The sequence below is a fragment of the Sinocyclocheilus rhinocerous genome, unplaced genomic scaffold (genome assembly GCF_001515625.1).
Source record: "Sinocyclocheilus rhinocerous isolate Xijiao unplaced genomic scaffold, SAMN03320098_v1.1 scaffold1213, whole genome shotgun sequence".
Classification (NCBI taxonomy): domain Eukaryota; kingdom Metazoa; phylum Chordata; class Actinopteri; order Cypriniformes; family Cyprinidae; genus Sinocyclocheilus; species Sinocyclocheilus rhinocerous.
Window position 1 is genome coordinate 202,245 of NW_015625600.1, and position 13,824 is coordinate 216,068.

The window sequence follows — 13,824 nt, forward strand, 5'->3', positions numbered from 1 at the left end:
AGGGGGGTCGTCTTATAATCAGGGTTGTCTTATATTCGGGCCAATACGGTATATTAAATATTGTAAAAAGGGGCATAATATGTCTCCTTTAAAGAGGACTGACTCTGAGGCGATCACGAATTTGTGTACAGTTTATGGAGCTAATCGCTATAGCCCCGCTAAAAATGGCCTAGCGACGCCCATCCTTCTTGCGTCCATTTCGGAGAACCAGGACAAATATTTCAATCGATCGCTCAGGCATTTAAGTGGCACCGAAATCTAAGTTCTGATTCGGTTCTAGTACATACCGATTACATAGGGCATATTGGCATCGGGTTTCGGTACCCAACCCTAATATATTATTAACTAAGTAACAATCTATCTATCAATTTATCAGTCTGTCTTAATTAAGTTTATTTGTTTGTGTTTGTTTATTACTTGGTTTCTGTATTTGTTTATTGTTTGGTGTCTTTATTTGGTTTCTTAATTATAATTTGGTTTATTTATTTTAAAGCACATGATTTATTTGGTTTATATATTTGTGGCAAGTATGCTGTAACGTGCTTAACATCAGCTTTTATAGTCATAGTGTAGCCTGCCCTCAAGTGCTTTATAGCGGAAATACTCTATTGTTAACTCTCTGGTTTACACTATATAGTTTGTTTTCTGCCTACTTAAGTTATGAGCATTGTCCCGGTTACTTTTGCCCTCATTACTCATACGGAGCAGTGCATTAATAATGCCACACTTTGCATGTGGTGCAGAACAGTCACTGCACACGCAGCCATTGTTATGATAAGAGACTTTTGTCTCTGCAGTTTGTGGACTAAGTTGTCTTCATAGAGTAGATTGTATATTTCTTGCCATGTATCCTTTATGCAGCAGACAAAGGCAAATGCTTGTGTGTGCACTAAAAGTTTCTGTGGTAAATCCAATGGGACCAATATTTCTAAACTAATTTTAGTTTCCTAATAATCACACTGAATACACAAACGAACTGCAGGTCAGGCCCAAATGTAGTGAAATGTAGGTTTAGAGATTTGAAGTGCTTTTGTCCTGCTTCAAGAGCTCTGAACTGAGACATGCCGGTTTTTGACATGCCTCTCTCTCTTTCTCTCCCTCTTTTTGTCTTTCTCTCTTGTTCTATAAATCACTTTCTCTTTTTTCCTCTGCCCACGCTAGTGGCTTAAAGCCAAGGTAAGTGTACTTGTCCCATGACCCCTCCTGCTTTAGTCTATTACTGATCGACTGATTCAGTCTTCCCTTGTGATACTGATACATATTCATATTCCTGCATTCATCCCTCCCTCATAACCTCATCATGTGCAGTAGTTGTAGATCAATCCCATTGCAAAGTGATCTGTAATAGCTGTATTATTAAAAGATTACACATTTTAACACTAAATCAAGAACATAGGCAGCTGAACACATGCAGTTGCCTATGTAATTGAATTTTGGCTTGCCAGACAAATTTAGCTTTAGTCATCAGTTCTGTTGTTTTGTTTGCACTTTATTTTTAGAGTTAATGTCTGGTTTTTGTATATATGATGAAGTGATAGACTGATATCGGCGAGGTTAATCTGAGCGTTTTGAGATTGTCGAAGACCGTTAGTTAGTGTCCCATTGTGTTTGTTTCAATATCTATTAATAAGTGTTATTTGATGATAATTTTTTCTGGCCTTTTTTTTAATTGAGCAAATATTATGTAATATTACTTATTTAATTGCAATGAATTTAATGCTTTTTGCTATCATTACAATATTTAATTATTTCAATTTTTGGCCAGTAGATATTCAAAATATTGGCATTGACCAATGAAAAACTCACTACAGATCGACCTCTAGTTGTGTTTGTCATTTTGAATTCAATGGTCCTTATTCATGAAACATTAGCAGAATTATTATTATTATGATGTAAATTATTTGTAAATCCATTCTTATGTAAATTTTCAGATTCATGAAAGTGTTTGTATTGTCAAAAAATGTACAACTTTTTGCAAAATGATGACACTGCATTTTAATAAACACTGTTTACAATAATAATAGATATGCAACACAATTAATGAGTTACCTTTTTTTAAATTTTAGTTTTTATTTCATTTTCTAGTTTTTTTTTTTTTCATTTTGTTTTAGTCAGTTAAACAATAATAGGCTTGATGTGCATCCTATTCATGAATATTATGGAATTCATCAGCATGTACACGTTTAACTATAAAACAGTTACAAGACTTTTGTGAGAAGGTCCGTTTTACTTGGAAATTTTTCATACATCTAGAAAAGTTTCATGAATGAGGCCCATTCATTGCAGTAGCAAACTGAACCTTTGGTTAAAATGTATTGTTTTGTCTGGTAAAGCCCTCTTCTCATCTCCATTTCTTTAGACTTATTTATGTAATCTGGTCTGGCTTATTTATGTAAAATGGTCTGGCTCTGTTCAAATGCTTAAACGGATGTTTTGCTTGTCTGATCAGCAACAAGGCAACAATCAGTCAGTCAGAGGAGGAACTCTCTCCAGGACCAATCCCCCAACACAGAAACCTCCCAGCCCACCCTTGGCAGGACGAGGCACTCTTGGGTAAGACGTGATTTCATCATTTACTTCAATGTGAGAAGAATAAAAACATTTCTGACCAGTATGATAAATCAGACAATAGTTTGACACAGACAGCAGTTTTCAGTAGCAAAGCCACAAATCATATATTATTTTAAGTATTGTTTATAACATTTTTGCCTGTTTGTTTTAAATGGATGTACAGGCGTAACAATCCTTATAAAACACTTGAGCCGGTGAAACCTCCAACAGTGCCCAATGATTACATGACAAGTCCAGCTCGCTTGGGCAGCCAACACAGTCCAGGACGCACTGCGTCTCTCAACCAGCGACCGAGAACCCACAGGTAACATCTATCCATCTATTGTATCTATCTATCTGTCTGTCTGTCTTTATTTTTTTATATTTTATTAGTATTATTGATAGTAAAATTAGAGTTTAATAATTTTATTTATTTATTCGTATGGCTTTAGTAAAATTTGAATTAATATTGTTTATTATTATTATTATTATTATTATTATTATATTAAAATAAGAGTTTGTTTGTTTGTTTGTTTATTTCAAATAGTTAAGTACATTTTAGTTAATACTGTGTAGGATTATTATTATTAGTAGTATTATTATTATAAGACATTTATTTATTTATTTAATGTTGTAGTACATTTTTATTAATATGATATAGTTATTATTATTGTTGTTATTATTGTTATTATTATTATTTAATTATTAGTAATATTAATAGTAATAAAATAAGTTTATTTTGAGGTATTTTGTATGCATTAATTGCCATTGTGTCCACATAGATAAAATATTGTGTATATTATACTGTATGTGCAAGGGCTTTACTAATGAATCAGATATCTAATTTTCTCTCTTAATTTGGTCTTTTTCCACTTCTTCTCTCCCACACTTTTCCATCAGCCTCCACAGTTTCATTTAGTTTCTGAATGTCACAGCATATTTGACTTCCTCTGGGGGGGATTGAACAATTTGGCTCATGTACTTCATTGTGTTAACATCTAAATGACAGACCTGATCTAGGGGTTTCTGATTGTTCCAAGTGTGCAGTCTGTACTTTTCCCACCCACACATGTAACATCTGTAAATAATGTCATCACACCAACCCACACCTCAACCGCGCTCCAGACCAGAGGGAATAACCCCTCATTCAGCCCTCGCAGTGTTTATTAAACACAATCAGGACTGCAGCAGTGCATGCGCAGAATGACTGAATGAATTGGCCTCATTAGTTAATGCTGACTGTGATGCCATAAATAATACACAACTTTTCATTTGTTAAAATACTGGCACCACACGCCAGAGCTCTTGTGAGAGTGGCCTGCTGAATCCATCAAATTGCTAGTCTTAATTGGCACCTATTATGTCCCTTTTTACAATATGTAATATTGGTCTTGGGTGTCCCCAGAATGTGTCTGTGAAGTTTCAGCTCAAAATACCCCACAGATCATTTATTTTAAAATGTTGAAAATGACAATTTTGGGGCGTGTCTAAAAAAGAGCTGTTTTGGTGTGCATCACTTTAAATGCAAATGAGCTGCACATTCCCGCCCCTTCTTCAGAAGAGGGCGTGGCATATACATCTCTGCTTTGCATACCTACAGCAATAAACAGCCGGTAGAAGCAACATGAATGAGAGCGAGAGAACTGGTGTTCAGCCGTACATGTTTGAACCGGAGTCAGACAAAGATGAAGGAGATACTCCGGCAGAAGAAACACCTATGAGAATGAACCAGGACGTCTCTGAATGGTTATTTGATACATGTACTTGTAGAGTTTTCGCAGCCCATTTGCAAAGACGAATGAGTGACACACATACACACAAATACTTTGATAACATTCGCTATGCGCTTCAACGAAACGACACATGCTCACAAATACGGTTAAAACATTAGCTAAGCACTATGACGACATGACATTTATGTGAGGGATACTGTCGCGTCATATTCAAATATTCAAATATAATACTTCTCGTATAGGTGCTCATGTGGCAAATGTATTGCCCCTCATTCACAGAGCAGTCTGTGGTGAAATGATTTGCGCAGACATGAACGCATTTTGGAACATTTTGAGGCGCATTACCTTCAAAAATAAAAGTAACCCACTGTGTCCTCAGTGGCTCAGATGTTGGGAGCACATGAAGACTTTTATGCTCAGTCTTACATCCAAACACAGAACACCGGGATTGTTTAGGAGACATTGTTGCTGTTACAGCTGCTCGAGCGCGGAGAAAATGGAGGACAGTGTACAACCAAACACAACTCGCTGAGGGTGGAAACTATTGTAATGCAGGACTGTCAGTCAGTGGCCGTGGGCGGGGCCTAAATATTGTGACATCACAATGCTAAGAGAATCAAAACGGCATGCCTAATGAGACTGGTTTAGTTTAATGGGGATTAAAAATTAAGAAGTTGGTGGATTTTTATCATTGTAGGGTGTTTGTGTTCACACACTGATAACACATATATGTCCAAACACCATGTGGATTTTGCATAATAGGTGCCCTTTAAAGGGAAAAAGAGAATGTAATTCTAAACCGTCCTTTATGAAACACAAAGTTGAAATTTGGTAGAATTGTACTGGTCGCACTTTCCCATACATTTAGAATGAATGGAGGCTTTTTTGTGCTATGGAATGGGGAGGAAAAATGCAAGATCTCAAGATTAGTATTTTTTTTGTAAAGTTGAACTTGAGTTTAGTGTGTGTTTATGAAGAAACGCAATGTAAAAGTTGCACAGTTGAATGGAAAAACATGTGACTTTGAACTTTCTATTCATCAAAGAATCCTGAAAATTGTTTGGAAATGTTAAGATTTTCATAAAAATATTAAATATAAATTTTTATCAATGCATTCAACATTGATAATAATAGGAAATGTTTCTTGAGCACCAAATCAGCATATTAGAATGATATCTGAATGATCATGTGACACTAAAGACTGGAGTAATGCCTGCTAAAAATCTCCCTGTTTGCGTTCTACCTACTATTTAAGCCCTGTGTTCTCCTCTGTTCCTTTGTCTGCTATTGTCTTTTGTGGATTATTTGCTGTTGGATTATTGTTGTTCCCTTTCCCTGTGGATTTATTAAAAGGAATTCTCCATCCTACTCTTTCGTCGTGCACGTTATATATTGTTGTGACAATCCTGTGACAGAATACCAGACCCTCTAGACGAGTAGTTTATTGCGGCATTTTTCTTTTTTGTTTCGTTCCTCTCCCTCCCAGATGGATCTGCCAGACGTCCAGCTCCTTTGCCTGGAGCAGCAGGACCGTTTGCTGGAGGACCACACCAGAGACTTTTTAGATCTGGCGTGCCTTACTCACTTTCCTGACCACTCACTTTGCGTCTTTTACTATACCAGCCTGAGCGAGCAGTGTAAGGCAAGCATGTCAGCGAACGGTCCAAAGAAGTGGAGTGGGTTCTGGTGAATAGCAGATCACTATTCACTGTCTGCCCCGCCGAGGAGGACTTCACCAGCCCCACTCCTGACCCAGAGCCCAACCAGCCTTCACTCCGCTACGTGGATAGTACACCAGAGCCCACCGCAGACAGAGAGCCTGCACCCGCCACGATCAACCTGCCTGCGCTAATGGATGCGACAGAGCCGAACATCGCCCCAGAGCCCAAGCTTGACGAAACGCTGAGGGTGAGCTGAAATATTAGACTGTTTAAATGAGGAGGATTCTCCCGTCCCTGCTGGTCTCACCCAGCTTTCCTTCGTCTCCTGAATCTCTGCTGGTCCTGAATCTCCACTGGTCCCACCCAGCTCTCCTTCGTCTCCTGAATCTCTGCTGGTCCTGAATCTCCACTGGTCCCACCCAGCTCTCCTTCGTCTCCTGAATCTCTGCTGGTCCTGAATCTCCACTGGTCCCACCCAGCTCTCCTTCGTCTCCTGAATCTCTGCTGGTCCTGAATCTCCACTGGTCCCGCCCAGCTCTCCTTCATCTCCTGAATCTCTGCTGGTTCCGCCCAGCTCTCCTTCGTCTCCTAAATCTTCGCTGGTTACGCCCAGCTCTCCTTCGTCGGACAACTCCTCATCTCCAGCCTCGAGGAGGGTCCCGCTCAGCCTCCCATTCCCTCCTCCTCTGTCTCTGCCAACCAGTCCATCGGCCTTTTCTCTACTGGCCCCTGAAGATATCTCAGCTCACCCTCAGCACGCCATAACCGATGAGTCAGATGAGTTTCGGGATCTCCAGTTGCCAGCTACCTCGGGGTCTGAGGATCCCCTGTCTCCGCTTCCAGCCTCCGAGACCCGGACTCCAACTTTGCCCTCCGAACCATTGGCTCCGCCTTGGCTCCTGGCTCCCTTGTCTCCACCATGGCCCGTCATCCTACTGGCTCCGCTGGTCTCCCTCGTCCCTCCGGCTTCTCCTTGGTCAGTCGTTGACCTTCCTCCGCCACGGGATTCCACTCCTCCAGCTTTGCCTTCCCTTCATCCCTCTGGCTCCTCCTTCCCTTTGGCTCAATCGTTGTCCTCTGTCGCTCTGGCATCACTGCAGTCTTCCGGATCCCCTCCTTCACCTTGGTCGTCTGAGCCATCAGCTCCTCCTTGGCCCTCCGGATCCTCGGCATCACCCTGGCTCTGTGGCTCTCCGCCTCCATCCTGAGCTCCTCTTCCACCAGCTCCGTCTCCGTCAGTCAGCCCCCTGGTGTTGCCAGCCCTAACTCCTTCATGGCTCCTCCCTCCAGTGACGCCACCGTCCTGGCTGGCCTCTGGATCGCCACCTGGCTCCTCTTCTTCCTGGCTCCTCCCAACGTCTACTCCACCCTGGGCGTTTGAGCTCTGTATTCTCCCTTTTGCCTGCCCCTCGTCCTCTTCCTGAACCCCCACACTCCCTCCTCAGTAGGATTGTTCCATGGCGTGAGGACATGTCTTCCGGGAGGGGGGAGTAATGTCACGTGTGTATTTAGTTATGTTTCTTTTGTTCTAGTTTTCCCTCCACTAGTTTGTTTACTTGGTAGATAATTAGCTCCACGCCTGTTCTGTTTCTCCCTGATTGTGTTGTTCCTAGTATTTAAGCCCTGTTGTTCCCCTCTGTTCCTTTGTCTGGTATTGTCTTTTGTGGATTATTTGCTGTTGGATTATTGTTGTTCCCTTTCCCTGTGGATTTATTAAAAGGAATTATCGATCCTACTCTTTTGTCGTGCACGTTATATATTGTTGTGACAATCCTGTGACAAACAGAGATTCATTGTTTTAACTTCTAATATATAGTTTTGTTGGTTCATCTTTAATGCATCTTATAAAAGCTTTTCTTGAGTACTGACATGTAGCCAACAGTCTTTATCAGCCACATCAGTTCTAGCAGCGTCAGCGATTTGTATATGTGTATATGTGTAATTAAGATGAATTATGATTCCATTTCTCCACCTGAGCCATTATCTGCTCTCCAAAAGCGTTCACTGCTGCTTATTCAGCTCTTTTTATGCTGCCTTCGTCTGAACCAACTTGCGCTCTTTGGGTGCCCGATGCATTATGGATTATGACAATGTCAGTTAATCAATTTTGTGTCTCTAAGTTTAAATTTACAAAGGAACCTAGTGATCTTATCTCAATATTTAACCATTGACTATTGCCATTCAACATTACAGTATAATTGAGAGCTATCAATTTTAACATTTATTAGACTTTTAAAAATAACTTCTAATTTAAGTGAATTTTAAACAATCATTACACAAACCCATTATAATAAATGTCATATTTTCCTGTGCCCTTCAGCAAGTAGGAAATATACAGAAATTGAATAAAGTTATCAAACACTAAATTATAAATTAAATAAAGATGAATCCTTAAAGCTGCAAAAGTTATTGATTTCCTCTTTTTTTCTTTTGTTCTTTGATTAACACAGCAGCTGGTTTTAGGTTATTTTGGCTGCTTTAAGAGCGGCGCTGCTGAACATGACGCAGCATCGTATTTTCTCACAACTCTCTTTACCTTTTCTGACCCACTTCAGGTCTTAAAGTGTCTACTAATGAACTGACGAGTTGAATCGGGTGTTACATGAGGGAGACATCCAGGACAGTTTTGAAAACCACTGCATTTCAGAGACATGTTCTTAAATGTGACTCATATCAAATACTTGCATGCATGTGCAGTTTTAAAGGGGTCATATGATGTTGCTAAAAAGAACATTATTTTGTGTATTTGGTGTAATGAAATGTGTTTATGCGGTTTAAGGTAAAAAAAAACATTTTCCACATACTGTACATTATTGTTTCTCCTCTATGCCCCGCCTTTCTGAAACGCGTCGATTTTTACAAAGCTAATCGTTCTGAAAAGCGAGGTGTGCTCTGATTGGCCAGCTATCCAGAGCGTTGTGATTGGCCGAATACCTCAAGCGTTAGGAGGGCGTGGACGAGTCTTAACTTTTATATCTCTTTGGGTTTGAGACTTTAGTCTTTGCAACTTTAGGGATCTTATCTATTCACAAACAGCTTGTAACACTCCAAAGAGAAAGGAAAACTTGAAAGTGCATCATATGACCCCTTTAAGGCAGCGTTAATTGCCTTTTTGGTAACTTCATGACTTGGCTATTGCTCGTAGTTTCATTTGCGTTTTAATATGATACAGTGCTTTAATATAATACAGCGTGCGCCACTGCATTTGTGCGTGCAATTCAAGAGCATATGCTACGAGCCTAGGGTAAAGGCTGATAGGAAAATTCTTTTTTACTGACATATGGCCTGACAACATCTCATCTGACCACAGTTCACTGTTGTTCTACTGAAGCTCCCTCATCAGCTGTACCTTTTCCGCGCTCGTTTGACTAGCACCTGGCGCTGAGGTGAAGTTGGAGTGTGTGTCTGAAAAGTCTCCCATTTGATGTGGTCATAAAGACGTTCTGTGTCTAAATAAACACAATTCTTGTCAAGAAAAAAAGAGACAAGCAGCAGTTGTAAATGGGGTGGCCGACCCTAGCTCCGCCCCTGCATTAATTGCATTAAATATTTTTAAAGTGTAAAACTGAAAAAAATTAATAAAAAAAATAAAATAACATAAAATGGAAAAGAAGAATGAGATATGAGTAGGTCAGATGACCAGATATCATGTACATATCAGATTTTAAAACCACATCTGAAAGTTGTAATTATCTCCACGCCTTTTCAGCACTAATTCTTCACTGCGCGTCTTTAGTAAATCCTGACAGTACTATGTTAATGCCAAAAGACGGTTTGCGCTAGCGCAAGCTGTTAGTAAATTTGGCCCATAGTCTCATGAGTTCTGCTATTTACATGCATGTTTTTCAAAAAAAAAAAAGGTTTATCAGTCTTTCAGACAACCCACAGACCAGCTAGTTTTGAAAAGTAGTAGTACATGTAATTTTGCTCATCTCTAATTAAAATCAGATCATTCACTCGATTCAGACACAGATTCAGTTCAGACAATGAAGTGAAAAAGACTCAGTGGTACAAAAATGAGATCCGTTGCAGTGCAGCATGGGACTCCCTGCTGCTCTGGTTTCTGTGGAACTGTGGAGCTGCATGGACACACAGCAGACACAGAGGATCAGGGCTGATTTCTAAAGCTGTGCCTATGTGGGGGTGTAACACTGATGCAATGATGCTCATAGCGCCACAGTGTTGAATAATCCATGAATTGATCTGTGTTGAACGTATGCATAACCATATATGGATATAGTAGTACCATGTGTCTCAAAGACAAGTGAATATCTAGGTCACTTTACCATATAAGCCTGTGATATTCAGAACGGAATAATAGCTTTCTACTTACTGACTACTTCACTAAATACTATGTACTGCTTGCTGTTTTTTTCTTAAAATGGTGTGTTAAACAGTATGTATAATGTAATGATAAATGTTTCAAACAGTAGTATGCTTTATCATGATCTCATTGTGGCATCAAGCAATATTGGACATGTGTAGCACTGCAGAGTTAATCAAAGTAAAACCAACATTGCGTTATGGCTTAGAGCAATTATCAAAACACAGGCTGTGATTTAATAAAATAAATATATTTAGCATGTTTCAGAGTGAAGCACAGCGCTGTGTTCGTTTACACACTGACAGCTCATGATCCAGTGTTTTCAGTGTCTCATAGCAGCTCTGTTCACAATAAATGCTGCTTTGCATGAACTGCATCTGCTCTGAGTTGGATATTTTGCATTCTTTGTGTGTGTGTGTATTAATGTGGTATCTTCTGGCAGTCCTATCAAATTAGCTGAGAAAAAGATCACTCTCAATATTGCTGTCGCATTGGAAGTCAAATTTCAATGTGGGATACAGCATTCTCTGTTTTGGTAAACATAGTAAGTCAGCCGAGTTTTCCATGTGTGGAAAATCTACATACTGCACAGAGTATGCATACTGCATAAGTCATAAATAGTATGATACGTACTATAGTATGCTAATAACTTTCTCTCTTTCTCTGTAGTGGCAGCAGTGGGGGCAGCGGCAGTCGAGAGAACAGTGGCGGCAGCAGCAGCATTGGCATTCCCATCGCCATGCCGACTCCCTCCATTCCCAACTCAGTTCCAGGTGAGCTGCAGCCCACATATACAACTGCTGCAAAAGCACACTATCTGAAGCACAGTATCCTACAGGTTAGGGCTAACTTGAGAATTAGACAAACTCTCCACATGTGCAGTATATCCTGTTCTCCAGAGTTAGAAATGGAGCAGGATTAACTGTTCACTGTATGCCTACAGCTTTCATGGCCTGATTTTTCCAGCTAAAGGTTTGTTAAAGTAGGCCACTACACTGCACAAGGACAGGTAGAAATAGAGAGGAAGTGGGGAAACTCTAAAAGGGTGGTCTGCCTGCAGAGAACAAAAAAAAAAAGAATGAAGTTTAATAAGAAAAGAGGTCACTGTCCTGTTCTTCTCTGAGATACCTGCTGGAGCCAAGAGGAACAGAACCCCCCACCCTCCATCCCTCCTGAATCCTTACAGTCGCCATAGCAACACTGCATCAGCACCACTGATTTCCTTTTCCTGGATTAATGTTATTTAATGTTGACTGGACCTTTGAATGCAGTGTCTCTGTCCTTGTACCCCTATTATTTCTGTTTGTGTGTTCATATATTAAAACGAAACCATTTTCTCTAGATTTTTTTTTTTTCCAGGCTTTGATGAAGGACCGTTTTGGCATCCAAAACCTAGTGAGCTACCTACCTAGGCAACATTTTAAGGCATCTTCAAAACACTTCCACTGCAAAGACTATTCCAAATGTTTGTGCTCAGATATCTCATTTTAGCTCTCATTAAGGCCTTGACACACCAAGCCGACAGTCAGCCAGCCAGCTCAGTTTTTGCAGTTTGTTGGACCCCGTTTATGGATTTTTGGCCAATTGAGCATGTTGAATTGGCATCGGGCAGTCGGTGAGAGAGATCACTCTGATTGGCTATTCATCTTAGTGCACAAGAAGTGGTGAAGTCAAGAGTGCACACAGAGAAGGCCCTTCTGATTTTACATCTTACCTGAGCATTCCAATATGCAAATATTTTCATAAAAATTAAAATGCAAAAAGTGAAGTTCTTTGCTAGTTCTGTTTGCTTTAGGCAGCATCAGTTGTACCTTTTGTGGTGAAGATAATTGGATTGCAAGCTCAACATTTCACCCAAGATGGTAGACAAGAGTTGTTTTTGAATAATAATGCAATTAAGAGTTAATGGTTAAACATATCTTTATAAAAGGTCACAGTGTTGTTCCAGATGAAAGATGTTTTTGTAAGGTTAGATATTGATTATTAATCTCTTGAACCCCTTTATCTAAATGTGTCTACTTAAAGGGATAGTTCACACAAAAATAAAAATTATGTCATTAATTACTCACCCTCATGTTGTTCCAAACCGCTAAGACCTTCGTTCATCTTTGGAACACAAATTAAGATATTTATGATGAAATCCAAGAGCTTTCTGACCCTGCATAGACAGCAACGCAACTACCATGTTCAAGGCCCAGAAACGTATTAAGGACATTGTTAAAATAGTTCATGTGACATCAATTGTTGAATAAAGTCGTTATTTTTGTTTTCTTTGTGCAAAAAAGTATTCTTGTAGCTTCATAACATTACGGTTGAACCACTGATGTCACATGGACTATTTAACGATGTCCTTACTACCTTTCTTGGCTTTGAATGTGTCCGTTCTGTTGCTGTCTATGCAGGGTCAGAAAGTTTTTGGATTTCATCAAAAATATCTTAATTTGTGTTCCAAAGATGATCGAAGGTATTACATGTTTAGAACGACATGAGGGTGTGTAATTAATGACAGAATTTTCATTTTTGGGTGAACTATCCCATTAAATGTCAAGGCTGTGCATCTACCATGTTTGTAGTTTTGAGTATTTGTTTGTTTGTTTTTAGTTCTGAACCAAATCCTCATCCAAAGTGCAGTGGGTTGTGGGCAGTATTAGTCGTTAGAGTGTGCATGGATCTGCACTTCGAATTTCCAAGATAAATAGTAGTCTATCTGGGTACCTTTGTCATGCTAATTTCAACATAGAATGATTTGGGACACACTAATTCTAATTATGAATACTATTTAGGATGAGTATTTTGCAAACTGGGTCGCAGCAATAGAGTTGTTAGCTAAGCAACAGGCTGAAGTCAAGCTATTAGAATTAGTACTGAAAACAAGTTAGCATTTTTTCAAGAATGGGTTTTTGGTTTATTGCCTGAAATAAGGTCTGTGGTTAACAACACAGGCTCAGGATGTTTTCACTTTTTATTCTACAACAATAAAATACATCAGTAATGCTCGATTTTTTTTTAAGCTTTTATTTACCTTGAAAATAGTGTGTTCACACACTATTACACAATATACACACTCACACTATTATACTACATTATATACAAAAAGATGGCATAGAATAGTGCATAAGTACACAAATTGAGACACCTGTAGAGTTTGATGTTAGCATGTTGCTAAGCTAACAACACGATCTGGGGGTCTATCATACTCTGATGATGGATGACAAAATAATCTTATATAATTCATACGCTAGATGGTGGAGTGCATAGTGCATAGAATAAGTGTATAGCGTGTTATTTGGGACGCAACTTATTTTAGTCAATTGTCAGTCGCGTCTCCCTTGTACTTCACTTATTGCTTCCCATGTAGAAAGTTTCCAATCAGTCATCTACAGGTTACAGAATGGTTAGGATGCAGCCTTAGAAGCTGCCAATGTAGACTCACTGGGTTTTGGAACTCAGCTTAAATTTCTGTGCAATATTAATGAATGAATCGTCCTTAAGAAGTGTTTTCTCTTATATGCCGATTCTGACCCGCAGTCACACCCTCATTGGCAGCTCCCCCCGG

At 39.5% G+C, this 13,824-nt stretch overlaps 1 protein-coding gene across 2 annotated transcripts in view; it reads left to right on the forward strand.

Annotated features, from left to right (window-relative positions):
• The window catches only part of LOC107758303 (abl interactor 1-like), a 69,547-nt gene that overhangs the window by 45,609 nt on the left and 10,114 nt on the right, over window positions 1-13,824 (forward strand). Inside the window, exons 5-8 of one of the 2 annotated variants that reach the window (XM_016576027.1) lie at window positions 1,162-1,176; window positions 2,450-2,553; window positions 2,735-2,875; window positions 10,938-11,041. In XM_016576027.1, coding sequence (XP_016431513.1) covers window positions 1,162-1,176; window positions 2,450-2,553; window positions 2,735-2,875; window positions 10,938-11,041 — 364 coding nt within the window. The remainder of the gene's footprint in view (window positions 1-1,161; window positions 1,177-2,449; window positions 2,554-2,734; window positions 2,876-10,937; window positions 11,042-13,824) is intronic. The other variant, XM_016576021.1, reaches the window with a different exon arrangement.